General features: G+C 55.2%; 7 protein-coding genes across 7 annotated transcripts; 3 read left to right on the top strand and 4 right to left on the bottom strand.

Annotated features, from left to right (window-relative positions):
- Nucleotides 1–232: 232 nt before the first annotated feature.
- On the bottom strand, nt 233–4,041 carry Malapachy_2908 (atp-dependent rna helicase; the record flags this gene model as incomplete). The annotated part of the gene is made up of 2 exons (XM_018137392.1): nt 233–3,881; nt 3,911–4,041. The coding sequence occupies 2 exons, from the start codon at nt 4,039–4,041 to the stop codon at nt 233–235; spliced, it is 3,780 nt and encodes a 1,259-aa protein (XP_017993791.1).
- A 538-nt stretch (nt 4,042–4,579) lies between these two features.
- Nucleotides 4,580–5,958, bottom strand: Malapachy_2915 (arginine-trna-protein transferase; the record flags this gene model as incomplete). Its single annotated transcript, XM_018137399.1, has 6 exons — nt 4,580–4,953; nt 4,983–5,168; nt 5,197–5,407; nt 5,436–5,664; nt 5,693–5,811; nt 5,839–5,958. 6 exons carry the CDS (start codon nt 5,956–5,958, stop codon nt 4,580–4,582), a joined length of 1,239 nt encoding a protein of 412 aa, XP_017993707.1.
- An 81-nt stretch (nt 5,959–6,039) lies between these two features.
- On the top strand, nt 6,040–8,088 carry Malapachy_2944 (hypothetical protein; the record flags this gene model as incomplete). Its single annotated transcript, XM_018137427.1, has 1 exon — nt 6,040–8,088. The coding sequence occupies one exon, from the start codon at nt 6,040–6,042 to the stop codon at nt 8,086–8,088; it is 2,049 nt and encodes a 682-aa protein (XP_017993871.1).
- A 62-nt stretch (nt 8,089–8,150) lies between these two features.
- Nucleotides 8,151–11,657, top strand: Malapachy_2929 (elp2-29 kda subunit of elongator and elongating rna polymerase ii holoenzyme; the record flags this gene model as incomplete). The annotated part of the gene is made up of 2 exons (XM_018137413.1): nt 8,151–8,318; nt 8,349–11,657. The coding sequence occupies 2 exons, from the start codon at nt 8,151–8,153 to the stop codon at nt 11,655–11,657; spliced, it is 3,477 nt and encodes a 1,158-aa protein (XP_017993746.1).
- Nucleotides 11,658–11,707: 50 nt separating this feature from the next.
- Nucleotides 11,708–12,136, bottom strand: Malapachy_2918 (e3 ubiquitin-protein ligase rbx1; the record flags this gene model as incomplete). Its single annotated transcript, XM_018137402.1, has 4 exons — nt 11,708–11,797; nt 11,824–11,919; nt 11,984–12,028; nt 12,056–12,136. 4 exons carry the CDS (start codon nt 12,134–12,136, stop codon nt 11,708–11,710), a joined length of 312 nt encoding a protein of 103 aa, XP_017993704.1.
- Nucleotides 12,137–12,239: 103 nt separating this feature from the next.
- On the top strand, nt 12,240–14,819 carry Malapachy_2920 (pre-mrna splicing factor; the record flags this gene model as incomplete). Its single annotated transcript, XM_018137404.1, has 1 exon — nt 12,240–14,819. One exon carries the CDS (start codon nt 12,240–12,242, stop codon nt 14,817–14,819), a length of 2,580 nt encoding a protein of 859 aa, XP_017993753.1.
- Nucleotides 14,820–14,843: 24 nt separating this feature from the next.
- Malapachy_2910 (bromodomain and phd finger-containing protein 3) lies at nt 14,844–17,233 on the bottom strand (the record flags this gene model as incomplete). The annotated part of the gene is made up of 3 exons (XM_018137394.1): nt 14,844–15,642; nt 15,669–16,956; nt 16,984–17,233. 3 exons carry the CDS (start codon nt 17,231–17,233, stop codon nt 14,844–14,846), a joined length of 2,337 nt encoding a protein of 778 aa, XP_017993712.1.
- Between the last annotated feature and the right edge of the window lie 16 nt (nt 17,234–17,249).

Here is a 17,249-nt window from a genome sequence, read left to right as displayed (position 1 = left end):
CCTCGTCCGCATGGGTGCCCCCCCTTTCCTAGTGGAAAGGGGTCTCCGTGGGCTCCTACGCGCACCTGACATGGCCCTGGAGATGCTACGCCTACGCGGTCGTGGCAGCGCACGGTAGTAATGAGCTGCCATCACGCGCGTGTTTGGTCGGCGCGTTTATCACGTGATCTAAACGAACCCATGGACATTTCTAGCTACAGGACATGACACCGACACGGTGAGCACACGCGACTTAGTAGCCAAGATGCTCACTCGCATAGCAATTGAGCAGTTTCACAATACCTGATGTCAAAGTCTCAAATTCGGACACCTCCCGGTCGGAGAGACTGCGGGTCATCGGTGGCATGGGGTCAGCATCTTCCTCGGCATCCGAATACCAAGAAGGCTCTGCCGTGTCTGAAGGAGGAGCAGAGCCGTCTGTTGAGGGACCTTTGGACTTGGAAGAAGCCATAGCACTTGGCTCCGTGCTCTGGATACCTTCGAAGACTCGAAGCATACACGAATCCATTACCGATTTAATACGCTCCACCACATCCAGCGCATCGTAGTTGCCTGTGACAGGCAGCCACGAGTCACACTCCAGACCTTGCGCTGTGGCATGTGCATCAGTAGCACCAAAGAGCATATACGTTAGAGGGTCAAGTCGTGTACAAGATCTCAAGAATGTCATGCCACTTCCAGCCGCTCCAGACGAAGAGGTTGATGTGTTCCGCACCTTTTCAGCAAAAGCATAGATATCCTTCTCGATCGCTCCAGCTCCCTTGGACGGCTTATCCTTGACAAACTTAGAACTGCACACACTCGAGGGATGTACAAAGCACGTCTTGTCTTGGACTGTCCTGAATGTACGTTCGCCCGTGCGAATCGCAAAGTTGGGCGATGATGCCACCGCAATCAATGCGCAGAGCAATGGCGTGCTGCCCGCATTGATGTTGAATTCAGGGTCGGTTTCACGAGACCGACGTCGATAACGAGGCACCATGGAAGAGGAGCGACGGATCACTTTGATCACATCCGCCTTTTCGAGACTTTGAAATAGGTTCTGCTTCACCTGCTGAATTTGCAGCATGGTCGGACGACTCAACATATTGTTGTATAGAAACCGATTGGCTTGGGACGAGCTCACAGACTGCAAGCCCGTCCATTCATAAAAGGCATTCAACACACAAAGAGGATCGGAACGGAATGTTACAGGGCACCAACTGTCCCTGATGGCATTCGCTTCTTTTTTTAGATGCATAGGAGACATAAACGGATCACGATTGGTCAGCACGGCCGCCAAGGCAAGTACAGGATCCAAGCATCGGAAAAATGCGCCATATAAACACATCTTCCCAATAGATACCTCCAGTGGTAATTGCAGGAGAACCTTGCCTAGGGAGGTTAGGTTCAAATGATAGTCTAAAGCACCAATTCGCTTCAAATCTGCCATCGCAGCATGGACGCGATCTGAGGCTGGTGGCTCGATGGCCGCAGCCAGGACGTCTTCCACATCCATGCCGGGCAGGTTCAGAGCTTTAATGTGCATCACTACATTGCTTAAATCCACGCGCTTCATCTCCACAGTTTGATGAACACGCAAACGATTGTAGCGACTTTTTGATAGGACACCATAGTATTCACCAGCACGGTGACGACCAGCACGACCAGCACGTTGATTCAAGTTCGACGTGCCGACCCAGGCCGAGACCAAGCTAGAGAGGTGTCGCTGCGGGTCGTAGCGTTTCTCCTTCACACGACCGGTATCGACCACATACACAACATCGGGGATCGTTACCGAGGTTTCTGCAATGTTGGTCGACAAGATAATGCGGCGGATACCAGGAGCGCGCACAGGCTCAAACACAGCCTGTTGTTCTTCCACAGGTACAGACGAATGAAGAATGTGGATCTCGAATAGGTTTTCGTCAGCAAATGGCACGCCGAGAAGCGATCGGCCATCGGTCGATAACAATAGCTGATGCACCACTTTGATCTCATCCCACCCCGGCAAGAAAACCAAGATATGCCCATCATCTGATCGCGTTACAATGTCCGCAATCATTAGAGATACCAGCGGATACGGAATCTCCAAGTCGTCAACCACATCCTGGTCCCCGTCTTTCGAGGCATCCTCAATGTGACCGCCATGGTGAATCACTTCACGTTGCACGTACTCAACCACATTTTTTTCGTCCCAGACCCAGCCACCCTGTTCGCGAGGCAAGGCTAAAGACTGCAGACGTGCCACTGTTTCCTCCAAATAATGCTTCTCCACAGGAAAACTACGCCCAGGGATCTCCACGACCGGCGCTGGACGGCCCGAAGGAGAGAGCTCGGCAAAGTAGTTCTGGAATAGCTTGGCATCCACAGTGGCACTCATAAGAATCAGTTTGATATCGGTACGGCCGCGCTTCATACGGTCAGCAAGCACACGCTTGATCACAACAAGAAGCAAATCTGTCTCGACATCGCGCTCATGCACTTCGTCCATCAAGATATGTGTTACACTGTCCAAAAATGATGCACCCGCAGGGTCTTCCATCGCCGCCTGAAGGCGACGTAGGAATACACCTGTGGTGCAAAACGTAATGGAGCCATGAGGCTGAGGAAGCTTGCTGTCAAAGCGCACCTGGTAGCCCACGGTTTCGCCAATGTTCTCGCCTCTCTCTTTTGCCACACGTTGAGCCACACTAATAGCCGCAATACGACGAGGTTGTGTACAGATGATATTGCAGCGAGAGCCCTGCTTACGCAGAATCGCATCATCCAGCAGAATTTGCGGAATTTGCGTCGTCTTACCAGAGCCCGTCGCCGCCATGCATACAGTGACAGGGTTCAGCTCCACTTTCACCAAGACATCGCCTGATCGCTGATGAACAGGCAATGCCTCACGTGCACTTCGCATGGCCTGGACTCGGTCGTCCGTTTGGTAAGCATTGAGCGACTCAAGCATGACCTTAGACTTTTCGGCATGCTGCTCGTCCGTCAGTGAGGGGGTCTCGCGGTAACCACGACGGCGCACCGTTGACACCTCATCCACCGACGACTTTCGGAAAGCAGCTGTCGTGCGTGGACGATTGAAGTATAGTTCACTCTTACGAATTTGGTCGTAGAGCTCACGCATACTGTCGTCCAACGATTCAGAGGCATGGAAAAAGATCGGTGGGGCTTTGCCCATCGGCCTATTCTGTGGCACTTCCAAAAACTTGGCCCACATGTCCCGATACTCGCCCTCGATCTGGGCAGCTGTGTTGAGATACGCCATGTTTTGGGCCAATTTTTTGCTCGTGCCCATACCTTCAGCGACTTCTGTGCCACCAATGGACATGACGGCGCGCCAGCCTGCAATCAAGGCTCGACGGCCATGCTGACCATGCACCTCTTCTATAGAAAGGTCTGGGTTGCCGTAATGGCATTCGTGGCAGAAGTAGTCGAGAAACTCGCGGGCACGCTCCACATTGAGCTCTGTCCCATCAGATAACGAGATCGTGAGAGTTTTGGCATTGGCCTTGGACGATGTGCCGAAGAGACCGGGAGGAGGATTTGCAATGAAATCACGTTCCATGAGTAGAAGCATACCATGGAACGCAGCCGCCCGCTCTGCCTCCTTCTGCGTCTTGCCGTCGCCCGCCGAATGAATCTCAAATTCCTGATCAATTAAGAACGTGCAACGCACAACCTTGTTGATCGGGCCAGGAAACCGACCTTCCACGAACTGGAAGTCGGGTGTGGTGCCGGTACGTGACTGCATGTAAGAGTAGACCACATTTTTAGGATTGTCAATCCACTGCGTTTTTGCCTGTGCGATAAGAGAAATATAGCGCTTTCTCAGATCATCCATGAAATTGGAAGGCTGGGAAAGAACCGGCAAGTCCTTAGCAGGTGCTTTAGAGTGTTTTCTGGATGGTTAGATACAGGGAGAACATACCCTTTTTTACCACTGCGGCGAATCGAACCTCCCCTGCTATGGCCCGCGCTGTTAGCCCCGCTCAGGGGAGTGCTGCGAGAGTGGGCAGCGTTGCTTGCCGAGCGAGAGCGCCAGTTAGCGCTGTCAGCCATAGCAGAGAGAGGATAGCAAAAAGTACGTCTAAGAGGTAAGAATGGTAAAAGTACGTTTACTGGAAGACCGTGTTGCCGCCTGAGAAACGAATTATACTGTGCCAGAGTTGTTCGAAAAAATCGATCCATACACTATGGCCAGGACTAAAATATACTTCGTTCTCAGGCGACACACGATTCGACGCAGCAAAAAAGCACTAAAGCTGGGCTTGGAAAGAGAAACGTTCCTTGTCCTGTAAGAAAAAAAGGAGGCCTGGAGCTGGAAGTGATACGTAAGCAGCTAAGTTTGGCCTGCCTCATTTGACTCAGCGACGGACAAATCAGATAGGCGCATTTATTGACGGTTTGCTACGTTGACGCATCTAATCATCTGGTTCTAATTACCCCACGTGTCCGTGAGATACTGCAAAATATTTTTAGACACTACGGCAGATTCAACTGACCAGGGCTGCTATGCCTTGGCGCAAGTCTGAATTCAGCGAGGCGAAAAACCCTGTCAACGTAATGAGAGTGTCCTCGCTTGCAAGAAGGTTGGAGATCATCTGTTATCACGTAAGTAGCTGTCATTAGCACGGACCTGTAGCGTGACAAGCATGGGGGACGACATCGTAGGGATCAGCACGGGGCATTCAGGGCAGTCCACTAGCATACGAGTAGGATCGGCAAATCCAAGGGGCCAAGGCCTAGGCAATCGATCAGCCACACCTGCTTCAGAGAATGGCACAAGACATGATACACTTTCGCAAGTCCGCGGATCAATTGACTCAGCACCAAACTGATAACGCTGCCCACACTCTAGGTTCGGCATAATTTGCTCTAGAGGGTACCATTGGTTGTCCATCGTATCAAGAAGCTCGGCAGGCTTGAAGGTGCCTTTGTACCGCATTTTTTGGCATGTATGTATATAATAGCCTGAGAGTAAGCCCAATGCGGCAACCTACCCAAGTAGTACCACGAAAGATCAGGAAGGGTAGTCGCTTGGAGTGATCTGGCCAGTTGGATCTCTACCAATGCGCTGACTTTCCCCAGCTCCCAAGCTGTATAGGCAGGATCATAGAAAAAGTAAACGCTGCTCACGCAATGAGGCAAGATATCGACTACACCCACTGCAATCAGCTGGCCGCGATCTTCTGAGTTAGGGATGCAGGTACGTACATCGATATGCCTGGTGATAAAGTCCAAAAGTAGGACTGTCCACAGAACCTTGATCATCGTCATCATTCTCAGGAAAAGGGGACTCGACCAGAAATTGTTCCCACCCATGTCGCGAGCTAATTTCGTCGTGGGCCTCGCCATGGATGGCAGCTTGGTACTTGCGAAACAACTGGTACTTTTCTGACGTAGCACTAGCTTTGTCCAGAGAGACCTGTATAAGTAAACAGGAAAATACGCACTTCGATACGCTCATGAGACGTGGACGAATACGGCCCGTGCATGGGCGGGGGTCGCTCGTGTCCGTGCTGGACAAAGACACGCTCAAGGTGTGCATCCAGGTCCCATGGTCGTGATGCGCCCCATTTCCCCTTCCATTTGGAGGGCTTGGTATCGCCGCACAAGGTCCAGTACAAATGACCCACAGCTCGACGCTGAGCTTTGGAGGGCCGAAAAGAGGAGGTACGCAACCTGCCAAGTAAGCATCGCGGCAACGTACCGTATACTGTGCTGGGGGCAGCACGTTCGGAGATTGTCAGGCTTGTAGATATAGATGCCTGAACGACGCCATCCCTGATCAATCAGTTGCTGGTAATGCGATGGTGATAGTCGATAGGCCTAGCATGTTAGAGGTGAACAACATACAATAAACCCGTACGAGAAGCTCGTCTCGTTGGCATCGCGTCGGCTTGTTCCTTTGGGCTTGCAATAGCCACACGACGACTTGTTATACCCCACAGGCTGTGCGATGCTCAGACTAGACATGCACACGATGGCCAGACGTATAACTCCAAGCCTCCACTCTCGCACGGTCGCCATACGCCACGACGTGGCCTCGTAAGGGGGATGGCCGCCGAGCCCCATCGATCGCGATGGGCACCGATCACAGGCCGAGGCCGGCGACGTGCCTCACAATCACGTACCTCGAAAAAGGCGCCTACGCTATCTAAGAGGCATGAGCAGATCCTTGCGAATGATACGCTGGAGACGCAAGTGCAGAATGAAATGTCGCCCTTTCCACCGGCGTCTTGGGACCATGTATCTCGAAGAAGTGTGCCGGAGAGTGTACAAGCACGCTATGTTGCAGAGTATCGATTACCCACGCTACGTGATGTGTGCCTGAAACGCGCTGCGCAGTATTTCTCGACACATATTCTGCCGACGCCCGACGTGCTGGACACGTTGCGCCTCGTCGAAGAAGGCGGTAAAGCGCCACCTAAGAAGCGAGTACGTGTACAGCGGCAGAAGGACGATTATATACCGGATGAGGATGAAGGGGACGGCGATGCGAGGGATGCCGGGCGGGCAATCATGGAAGAGCCTCGGTCGTACCAAGAAGCGTTGTGGTGGTATGAAGCCAATGGCATGCACCTAAAATGCCTGCCTTCTGCGCTGATAGATGAGCTCTATGACTTACTGTGTGAATATGCCCCACGTTCACTGACCAAGGAGGTGATTCAGGCGTACTTTATGCCCTACCCTACCACCTCGACCCAGAGAGCGCGAGTTCGCCGACGATTGTTTTTCCCGGCTTCCCTCCCCCTTTTTTCGCAAGATACCAAGTGTGCATCACTCTTGCTGGCGAGCCTTACAGGTACGCTTGCACTTAGTGATGATGCGGCGTTGCTCGCCAGTGGCCTACGTGAGCTTCGTTTCCCTGGCCTGACGCGTCTATCGCCCATGTCTTTGATCCGACTATTCAAAGCGCCGAAACAGCCTTCAGCATGGCGCCTTACGCAGGTATGCCTACCCGGCTGCCTATCTATGAACGATACTGTCGTGCAAACGCTGGTCGCAGTGTCAGGCGCTACGTTGGAGCATGTGGACTTGACGATGACGAGTGTATCGCCCGAGAGTCTGATGGCACTGGGTATGCATTGCCCCGTGTTATCCGTTTTGAAGCTCGCATGGTGCGAAGGATTTACGGACGATAGTGTCGCTGCGATGGTCAGTGAGTGTGTTGCGCAATGTACCCAGGCCACGCCGCCCAGCATTCCGTTTCAGCGTCTGACGACGTTGGATGTATCGCACACGCTTATGGGCGACGTGGCTGTAGGCGGGTTGTGCCGTATGAGCGGGCGGCATGTGCGTTCGTTGGATGTGAATTACACGCGGGTCGGCGAGAGTGGCGCGCTGGACGTGCTGTCGATGGGGTTAGGGTTGGGCCCTCTTTCGCAGCTATGCCATACGACGTCGCAGATCTGTCATTTGGGCTTGGCAGGGCTGTGTGTGTCAGGCATATCGCTCGTCCATTTTCTGCACAAGTGGCTACCGTACCCATACGAGGACGACCGAACACCCAGCCAGCTGCGCTCTCTCAATCTTGATGACATGGTGGAGTATGCACGTCGGCACCAAACATCGCTACAAGGGCGACGTGGTTTGTCAGGCGATACTATGTACATGCTAGCTAGCATGATCGAAGCACAAAGTCAAGGGCATGCGCCGATGGCATGTGTCCGTATGAATGGGGAGAAACGTAGTGCATGGGTATCCAGTCACTGGGTCCTTCCACGCGACCAAGTCATGATCCCCACGTCATACACGTTGGGCGATGCCATGTATAAACTGATGGCACATACAAATACGCTGCATCTAGGTGGTCTTGATATGCCTGTATCGCATTTGGATCCAAGTATGCCTGCGCCGCCGCTACCGGAACGAACGCAGCGCTGCTTGGCCGAGCTGCATCTCCCCTCTACGGGTCTGCGAGACGATGCAGCACACTACATCGCGTCCTGGACAGGCGCTCTGACCTCCTTGTACTTAGACGACACGCTGGTGACGTGCGAGGGCGTGGATGCATGGATCGACGCGAATCCACGTTTGGCCTTGCTGAGTCTCTCGCAATGCCGTGGCCTGCCTGTGCGTCGCCGTCGGGGGTACTTTGCGTAGTTCTGCCTAGTCCTCCACATGTCGTATTTGGACCGATTTTTTGGTAGTCTGGTTCTCTAGCGATGAACGACCATGGCGCGTCGTCGGTGAGGCATGAGTACTTGTCCTGTGCGGTGAATCGCACGCCGCATCAGGCCGAATGGCTCACTGTGACGGACGAACATGGTACGGAGCACGACGTACTGGTATTTGGTGTCCACAAGGCATTTGCCATGGCCGTATCTCCCTGTGTACGTATAGGAACAACGTCTCATGTCTAGGATCCCATGTCACAAGTGCAGTACAAATGGGCCACCAACTTTGCACATGAGGTCCATGTGCTTCGCACGCTAGAGAAGCCTGGAGAGCAGCCGCGTGTCCTTCTCGGATCGTACGGCGGTGCGCTGGAAGTGTGGCAGGCGCGCCCTTCTTCATCGCTGCCTGTGACGTGGACCTGCGAGGCGAGTGTGCCGGATGCTCACACAGCCGCAATCACAGCGATCGGTGTCGTGCGTGATCCGTACTCCCGCGAGCATGCATCCAACGTCTTTGTGACAGGCAGCTCTGACTCTCATTTGCATGTATGGGACGTAGCGAGCATGCAGTGCGTGCAAACCATCTCGCTGGATGGTGCGTTCCCGATGGATATTGCGTTGGTTCGCATGCCTGGGCCCGCTCCAGTGATGCTAATGGCCGTAGCGCTGACGGAAAAGCGGTTGTTTCTGTACCAGCGAGACGGCGATGCGCCATTTACGTTGTGCCTCCGTCTCGAAGGGCATACAGACTGGCCACGTGCGCTTGATTTCACCGTGGCAGCGGATGTGCACCGCCCGACAGAGCTGAGTGTGTACTTGGCGTCAGCATCGCAAGATTCCCATATTCGACTATGGAAATGGCAGACGGATGTGAGCGGCAGCTGCGGCGATACCAACGACACTACGCCACGCGACACGTTTGAAGAGATGGCACAGGATCTCATGCCCGACGATCAGGGCATCAAGACCAAGACGCATTGGCTTACGATGGGTGGACGCCCCTGGGCCTTGTCCCTGGACGCGCTACTGCTGGGCCATGATGCGTGGGTCACCGATGTGCGTTGGTGCCCGACGCGCGCAGGCACAGCGCCACGAGCCGTGCTTCTTTCTAGCTCGGTGGACAATAGTGTGATGATGTGGTCCCCGCATGTGCTTTCATCTGATGCGACGTCGGCCTGGTGTGCGTTGTCGGACCCTGAGGCTGCGCAGTCCATGTGGCTGCCGATGCACCGTCTGGGCGACGTAGGCAGTCTGAGTGGCGGCTTCCTTGGCGCCCGTTGGCATCCCTCGTCGGCATGGCATACGCCGGCGGTGGCTGCCCACGATCGGCAGGGTGCCTTGCATGTGTGGCAGCGATCGGCCGACAAGAAGTGGGCACCACTGTGGACCGTGTCAGGCCACGCAGGTGCTGCCCAGAGCGTAGCTTGGGAGCCACTAGGCGACTATTTCCTCAGTACAGGCCTGGATCGGACGACGCGGCTGCATGGGACATGGCACAATGCCGACACGCGAACCTGGCATGAACTCGCACGCCCTCAAACGCACGGCTACGATATGCACGATGCCGCGTGGCTCGATCGTACGACGTTTGTGAGTGCCGCCGACGAGAAAGTGTTGCGTGTGTTTGGCGCGCCGCAGGCGTTTGTGACAAGCGCACAGCAGCTTCGCACCTTCCAGACTATGCCCCAAACACGGCATGTGCTTGCTTTGGAGGTGCGTGAACGTGCACAGTGGCACCAAGGCGAAGCGCTTCGTGACGCTATGTATGCAGCGATGGAAAGCCGGCCAGCCGCCCTCTCTGTGCTGGTGTTTGCCGAGGCGTTGCACGACTGCACTCGCGCCTGGCCCTCGTCCACCTGCTCCTTACGCGATGTCGAAGCTCTGCTTCAGCAGCTGTATTTGCAGGCATGGGCCGCGGCGGTAGCGCAGGATCACCTCCTGGCAGATATCACTGTGTACATCCTTCCTGCCGCCTCTTCTACGCCGCAAGCCCAGGCGCTTGTGACGCAGTGGGCACGTACGCATACCATGGTGCAAGGGCTGTGGGACGTCGAAGGGGCTTTCCGCCCAGCGTCGTCCTGGTCCGTATGGCCGTTGCCCGTACACACGGTGCCACTTGGCCCATGCTCCAGCGACGTACCACCCATGGAGTATACCAGTGCCGCGCAAGGTCCCGTCGTCGCGGTCGGCGGCACCTTTGACCACTTGCACATTGGCCACAAACTGCTCCTGAGCATGGCCGCGCTCTGCGCTACAGACACTCTGATTGTCGGCGTGACAGGGCCTGAGCTGCTTACCTCGAAGAAACATCGCGAGTACGTCGAATCCATCGAGCATCGCCAAGCGGCTGTGCGTCACTTTGTGCGCGATCTCCGATCGACAATCGCTCCGCTGCATACGGACTGCGTCGCGATTCACGACGTATGTGGTCCAGCTGGGACCGCCGAGGCGCTTCGTGTGCTGGTCCTCACGGAGGAAACGGTGAGTGGTGGCCAGGTCATTGCCGATACGCGCGCGAAGAACGGCGTGCCGCCTGTCCACACCTATGTCGTGCGCCTGGTCGATGCGCATGGCAACGCCTCATCGACTGCAGCCAGCAAAGTGGGCAGCACAGGTATTCGTGCGTGGCTGGCTGCGAAGCACATAGAGCCGGGCATGGAAGCGACGCAGCTCCTGGGTGGCGCCCTAGAAACACGCGCCTCTGCTGCACATGTTCCTCCGCTGGGCCTATCGAATCGCGCGGTAGAATCTTCGTCGTCGTCGTCCGATGTGGCTACCCCGACGTTCACTACGCCGCCCGGCCCTGAATCGTTGGCTTCGCTGACTCTCTGGCCGGAGCTGGAAAAGCTCTATGGCCATGGCTACGAGCTTTTGAGCGTCGCGATTGATCCTGTGACGCAGCTTATTGCCAGTACATGCAAAGCGACTACGGCGACGCATGCTGTCGTCCGCCTCTTCGACGGCCAAGCGCGCTTCAAGCCATGTGGCTCGCCGCTCGAGGGGCATGCACTTTCGATTACGCGCGTCGCCTTCTCCCCCGATGGCCGCTACTTGCTTTCTGTGAGCCGCGATCGATCCTGGCGCGTGTTTGTGCGGCACGCCGACGAGTATGTCCCGTGGATCGGCGAGCGAGCCCACGCACGTATTTTGTGGGATGGCGCCTGGGCATGGGAGGCGCCATCGACACTCTTTGCCACCGCTTCGCGCGACAAAACGGTCAAAGTATGGTCGCTTATCCCTGACACTTCCAAGCCCTACACGTTATGCGCGACCCTCGCATTGAAGGATGCTGTAACGTGCGTGGCGTGGGGTCCTCAGCATACATTGGCCGTGGGCTTAGAAGGCGGAGATGTCGTGGTGTACACGGCAGAGCGCACGACGTCGTCTACGTATGAATGGCGTGTACAATTCACTCTCTCGCGGCATCATACAGGCACCGTGCATCGCTTGGCTTTCCGCCCGCCGGGCGCCTGGGAAGACTCGTATCATCAGGTGTCCTATCAACTTCTATCGGCCGGCGACGATGGCTGCGTGCGTCTCGTGTCGTGGCCATAGCATGTATAGCGACTAACGTCCGTACCTAGCGGTGAGTATATGTAGGGTACCTACTTTTGCAATACCCATTCACGGTTGTCCAGTGGGCAGACAGGCCGCGTCTTGAGCCAGCGGGAAATGCAGTGGAAATGGAATGCATGCTGTGTGTCAGTTGGGCGTCACGTACATTGCAAGCGCCCCAGGCCACCGTGCATTCCTCGATTGTCGTAGAGCCCTGGTTGGCTTGGCACTCAATACCTAGATGTGAGTCGCTCAACGATACCTACACAGATCCATAATTTGGTTGCGGCAGATGGCGCACTGACAGTTAGATCCAAGCCACGTACATTGTCCACCTGGATATCCCAACTCCAAAGACAAACGCTATTCCACTGCTACGTCAGCATTCGTACGCGTACCTTCTTCACTTGGAAACGCGGCGCCTGCTCACCACCTTGCGTTGTCGAAGGCGCCTCAACATCCATCGCAGTGTCCGACATGATGGAGGAGCGTGGCGGAGCGACGAAAGTGGAGGGCCGCGCGTGGCGGTCGTCGTTGCCTCGCGACGAGTGGGTCCTTTCTCTTGCCTCCCCACCGTCGACTATGCCCGAGGACGACGAGGCGCGGCCCTCAGCGTCGTACGATACCCTGCGTGATCGGTCGCGTCAGGAGTACCTGGCCAAGCGATCCAAGCAGCAAGTCGAGCTCCTTCGTCAGGAAATTAAGGATGAAGAGACATTCTTTCGAGGCGTGCAATTGTCCAAGCGCGAACAGCGCGAGCTTGATCACAAACGCGAAATCCTGCGTCTTGCCGAAGAATATGAGGCCTTGGATGATCGTGAAGAAGGGTATATCCTGCCTGAAGACTACTTAACCGAGCAAGGGCGATTGGATCGTAAGCGCAAAGAGGCGGCGTTGCATGATCGCAGGTACGATGATGCGCACGACCGCAAATCCACGCGCAAAAAGCTCACATCCGAAGGCGATGCCTTTGAGAAGGAGCAGATTCAACGCTCGCTCTTGCTAGATCAGCCTGCGGTGCCTGAAGAACAAGCGTTTGACTATGTATTTGACGAGTCGCAGGCGATTCAATTTATTATGGACAAGCAAAAAGAAGGCCAGCTCAATACCATGTCAGAAAAAGAGCTGGCCATGCAGAAACAGTTGCAGGAGGCGGAAGAACGCGCTTCCACCATTGAGGCAACGCGTCGTTCGCTGCCTGTGTATGCGCTGCGTGAAGAGCTCCTAGAAGCCATTGCGCAAAACCAGGTGCTCATCGTTGTCGGCGAGACCGGATCAGGCAAGACGACCCAGCTTCCGCAGTTTCTTCATGAGACAGGCTATACGAAGGACGGGAAGATGGTCGCATGTACGCAGCCCCGTCGTGTTGCTGCGATGAGTGTCGCTGCGCGTGTCGCAGAAGAAATGGGCGTACGGCTTGGCCAGGAATGTGGCTACAGTATCCGGTTCGAGGACTGTACGTCAGACAAGACGGTCGTTAAGTACATGACCGATGGCATGCTGCTACGCGAGTTTCTTACCAACCCAGATCTCGGCTCGTATTCTGCTATCATGATTGACGAGGCACATGAACGTACGCTGAGCACCGATATCCTCTTTGGCCTTGTGAAAGACATTGCACGTTTCCGCCCTGATCTCAAACTGCTCATCTCCAGTGCGACACTCGATGCGGAAAAGTTTAGTGAGTTTTTCGATGATGCCCCCATTTTCTATGTCCCTGGCCGCCGATTCCCCGTGGACATCCACTATACACCGCAGCCAGAGGCGAATTACTTGCATGCCGCCATTACAACAGTCTTTCAAATTCATACCACGCAGCCCAAGGGCGATATTCTGGTGTTCCTCACTGGCCAGGATGAAATCGACGTGGCCATGGACAATTTGCAGCAAACAGCGCGTGCATTAGGCGGACGTATCCCGGAGCTGATTGTGTGCCCCATTTATGCCAACCTACCCAGCGATATGCAGGCCAAAATCTTTGAACCTACTCCGCCCGGCGCTCGGAAAGTAGTGCTGGCGACGAATATTGCCGAAACAAGTATTACGATCGATGGCATTTCGTTCGTGATCGATCCAGGGTTTGTGAAACAGAATTCGTACAATCCTCGCACGGGTATGGCCGCATTAACGGTTGTGCCATGCTCGCGTGCCTCGGCCAACCAGCGCGCGGGTCGTGCAGGCCGAGTCGGCCCTGGCAAATGTTTCCGCCTGTTCACCAAATGGGCCTTCCAAAACGAGATGGAAGAAAACACCGTTCCGGAAATTCAGCGCACGAACCTGGCGAATGTGGTACTGCTTCTCAAGTCGGTGGGTATTCATGACTTGCTCAACTTTGACTTTTTGGATCCGCCGCCGACGGACACCCTCATTCGTTCCTTAGAGCTCTTGTACGCGCTCGGCGCACTCAATGACCGCGGCGAGCTGACCAAGCTGGGCCGACGTATGGCCGAATTCCCTGTGGATCCGATGATGAGCAAAGCCATCATTGCGAGTGAAGAGTACCACTGCACGGAAGAAGTGTTGTCCATTGTGTCTATGTTGGCAGAGAGTGGCAGTTTGTTCTTCCGGCCCAAAGACAAGAAGCTGCATGCGGACAGAGCACGGCAGACGTTTACGCGGCCCGGTGGCGATCACTTTACCTTGCTGAACATTTGGGAGCAATGGGTCGAGAGCGGGTACAGCCAAGTGTTTTGCATGGACAACTTCCTTCAGCCCAAGACGTTGGGGCGTGTACGAGACATTCGTGAGCAGCTCGCCCACTTGTGTGAGCGTGTCGAGTTGATCCCCGAATCGAATCCCAATCCGGCGAATATTACAGGCATCCAGAAAGCCATCACAGCAGGCTACTTTATGAATACCGCGCGGCTGCAAAAAGGCGGGGAGACGTACCGCAGTATCAAGCAGAATACCACCGTGTATGTCCACCCCTCATCGTGCTTGTACAAGCACGTGCCACAGCCTCGTTTCCTGTGCTACTTTGAGTTGGTGGAGACTTCGAAGAACTTTATGCGCCAAGTAATGGAGATCCGTTCGGAATGGCTTATGGAAGTGGCACGGCACTACTTCTCGCGGGACGATCTGCAAGACGACACGCGCCAAAAACGCATGATGCGAGGTACAGGGGCAGCGCCTTCCTTCAGGCATGGTGAACAGTATGCGTAGAGTACAGGTAGGTATACTATGGAGCTATGCATCTGATAGTTCGCTCAGCGACGAGCTATCCGCTTCGGCTGCGTCGGGCTTGGCAGCCACTTTGACCTTTTTGCGCAGCCGCGGTTTCGGTGCGCGTGGCTCCGGTCGTGGCCGGTTGCCGCGGCGCGTGCCGGGGGGAAGGAGCCAGCCCACGTTGAAGTACTTAAACGAGTCTTTGGCATTCAGCTCCTCTAGGACGCGAGGCTCGGACACGGGCCCCGCGGGCTCCACGTCTGGCGCTGCGTGACGTGTGCTTCGCCGCGTGGGCGCCGCAGGGATAGAACGCTTTTGCTTCACCGGCGCCGCTTTCTTCACAGGCGAAGGCGCTGGGGAGGGCGAGGGCGACGGTGTAACCTTAGCAGGTGGGATTGTGTACCACTGCGTAAGGAACGCCTGCATCATATCTGCGTTGTCAGGCGGTGCCTCCATAGGCGTATGGCCTGGCGGGATGGACGCATGTGGTGCGCGCAGCATGGCCAGCAAGGGCGCTGGGGGTTCCAAGCCCGAGGTATCGTCGGAAAATGTGTCATCTTTATACTGCTGTGTAATGCTGGGAAGCTGCTTCAAGATCTTTTGCGCGGTCTTGTGGATAAGCGAGTCAGCCCGGTTGTACTGCATCGCGTTGGTGCATACCAATGTCACATCGGTGGCCCATTCGTCCCATGTATTGTACGCCATATCGTCAATTTTCTTCTGGATCGTTGTCCAGTCCATGGGGTGTGCAATAATATCATAATAATCCGGCACGTCGTCCACGGACACAGGCAGGAGGAACCATTCTGCTTTGTCGAGACTGGGGTGAGTGCGTGATATACATACCTCTTTACGCTCGCTAGCGCTTTGCGCAGCTGTGCCTGCTTGTGCAGAAGACCCATATCCAGCATAGACTGCCACAAGGTGAGCTGCCGCAGCTTCTCTTTTTCACGCTTGCGCACCAATTCTGTGAGGAGCCGCACTTTTTCCAAGTCTTCTCGTAAGCGGAAAAGGTACTGCAACTTGGCCAATTTCAGCGCCGATGTTCGCTCATCGACAAAGTGGCCGACCGTCCATGGCTCAATGTGCAAACGTTTCAGCAAAGGCGCGCCTCGCATATCCTGCCGTTTCAAGCTCCAATAGCGCACAATCATCGAGACAGCCAGAGGTTTGCGTCGAAAATGAATTCGCTGAATATAGTCCATAACACGATGGACCATGTAGTTCGGGACCGGCAAGGGACCTGACGAGTACAGCTTGTTATAAGCTCGGGCACTTTTCGAGACGATAGAATTGTACGCGGACGTCCCGGGCCGTGGCGGCTGATGCAATAGTTCGCTGGTTGATACGTCCGACACGCTGTCTGTGTCTGACATGGCTTCGTCTCCGCGAATTCGTTCGCGCAACGTTACTTTCTGTTCGGGGGGTAAATGATGGTGACAGTACGCTGCCCATGTCTCTGGCTTGGTATCCTCCGTCTCTTCGTCGTCATCGCTGCGATGCCGTGGCTGGATGAGAAGGCCAGCGTGTCGGGCACACATCACATGAAACGCAGTGAAACAAGAGCGGTGTTCGCACTGAATACAGGCGCCACCTTTCTTGTTGCACAAGTAGCAGCGAAGCCGCCAGCGCGCTTTGGGAATCGCCTTTATGCCGTCGATCGGCTCCATGTAGACCGTATTGCCGACCCCTGTCTCAGGGATCCACATAGCACATAGCAAATGTGCCCATGCCCCTTCGGTGGTCTGTTTAAAGGCACCTCCTTCGTTAGGACACAGCACGCACGACACAGGACGGTCGGGCGAGACGGTGCATTTGCGGCAGAGCCATTGGCCTTCGGGGATGTAAGGGACACCGTAGCATTCCTGGTGCACAGCCAAATTGCATCCATCGCAGAACACAATGGCATTCAAGTTCTCACATTCATTGTCGTCGCAGATAGCACAGTAAGAGTCCTCTGGGAATTCGTCATCGTCCATCGCAGCGCCAATGGAGAAGCGTGAGGGAATTCGCTTTACCAAGGCAAACCATTCCTTCTCTAGTCGGTCGATGATGATCTCAAAGGCCTCGTAGCTAATAGGGTCTAGTTGCTCTTTTCGGCGCTCTGCATTGAGGGTATCGAGCCACTGTTGATCTTCACGTCAGTGGTAGGTTGGCGTACCTTGTTCATCCATATCGTACTCTACACGTTGGTCATATTCACCTTCTGTGGGCTCAATGTATCGCACTAAATGCTTCGGCAGGGGGTGCAGGTTCGTGTCATGGTATCCATACTGCGCCATTTGTGATCCATGCACACATGCAGCTTCCAACGCGGCCGCCTCTTCCTCGGCTGAAATGCGATGGAAAATAGGCGCGAGTTTGGAGGCCCCCTGTTTCGCTGCCACAGGATCATTGGTGGGTCCTGGCATCGGGGCAGCACACGCA

The sequence above is a fragment of the Malassezia pachydermatis genome (genome assembly GCF_001278385.1).
Source record: "Malassezia pachydermatis strain CBS 1879 chromosome Unknown scaffold1, whole genome shotgun sequence".
Taxonomy (NCBI): domain Eukaryota; kingdom Fungi; phylum Basidiomycota; class Malasseziomycetes; order Malasseziales; family Malasseziaceae; genus Malassezia; species Malassezia pachydermatis.
The sequence above is the reverse complement of the archived record's forward strand: the minus strand, read 5'-3'. Positions and strand labels throughout refer to the sequence as shown.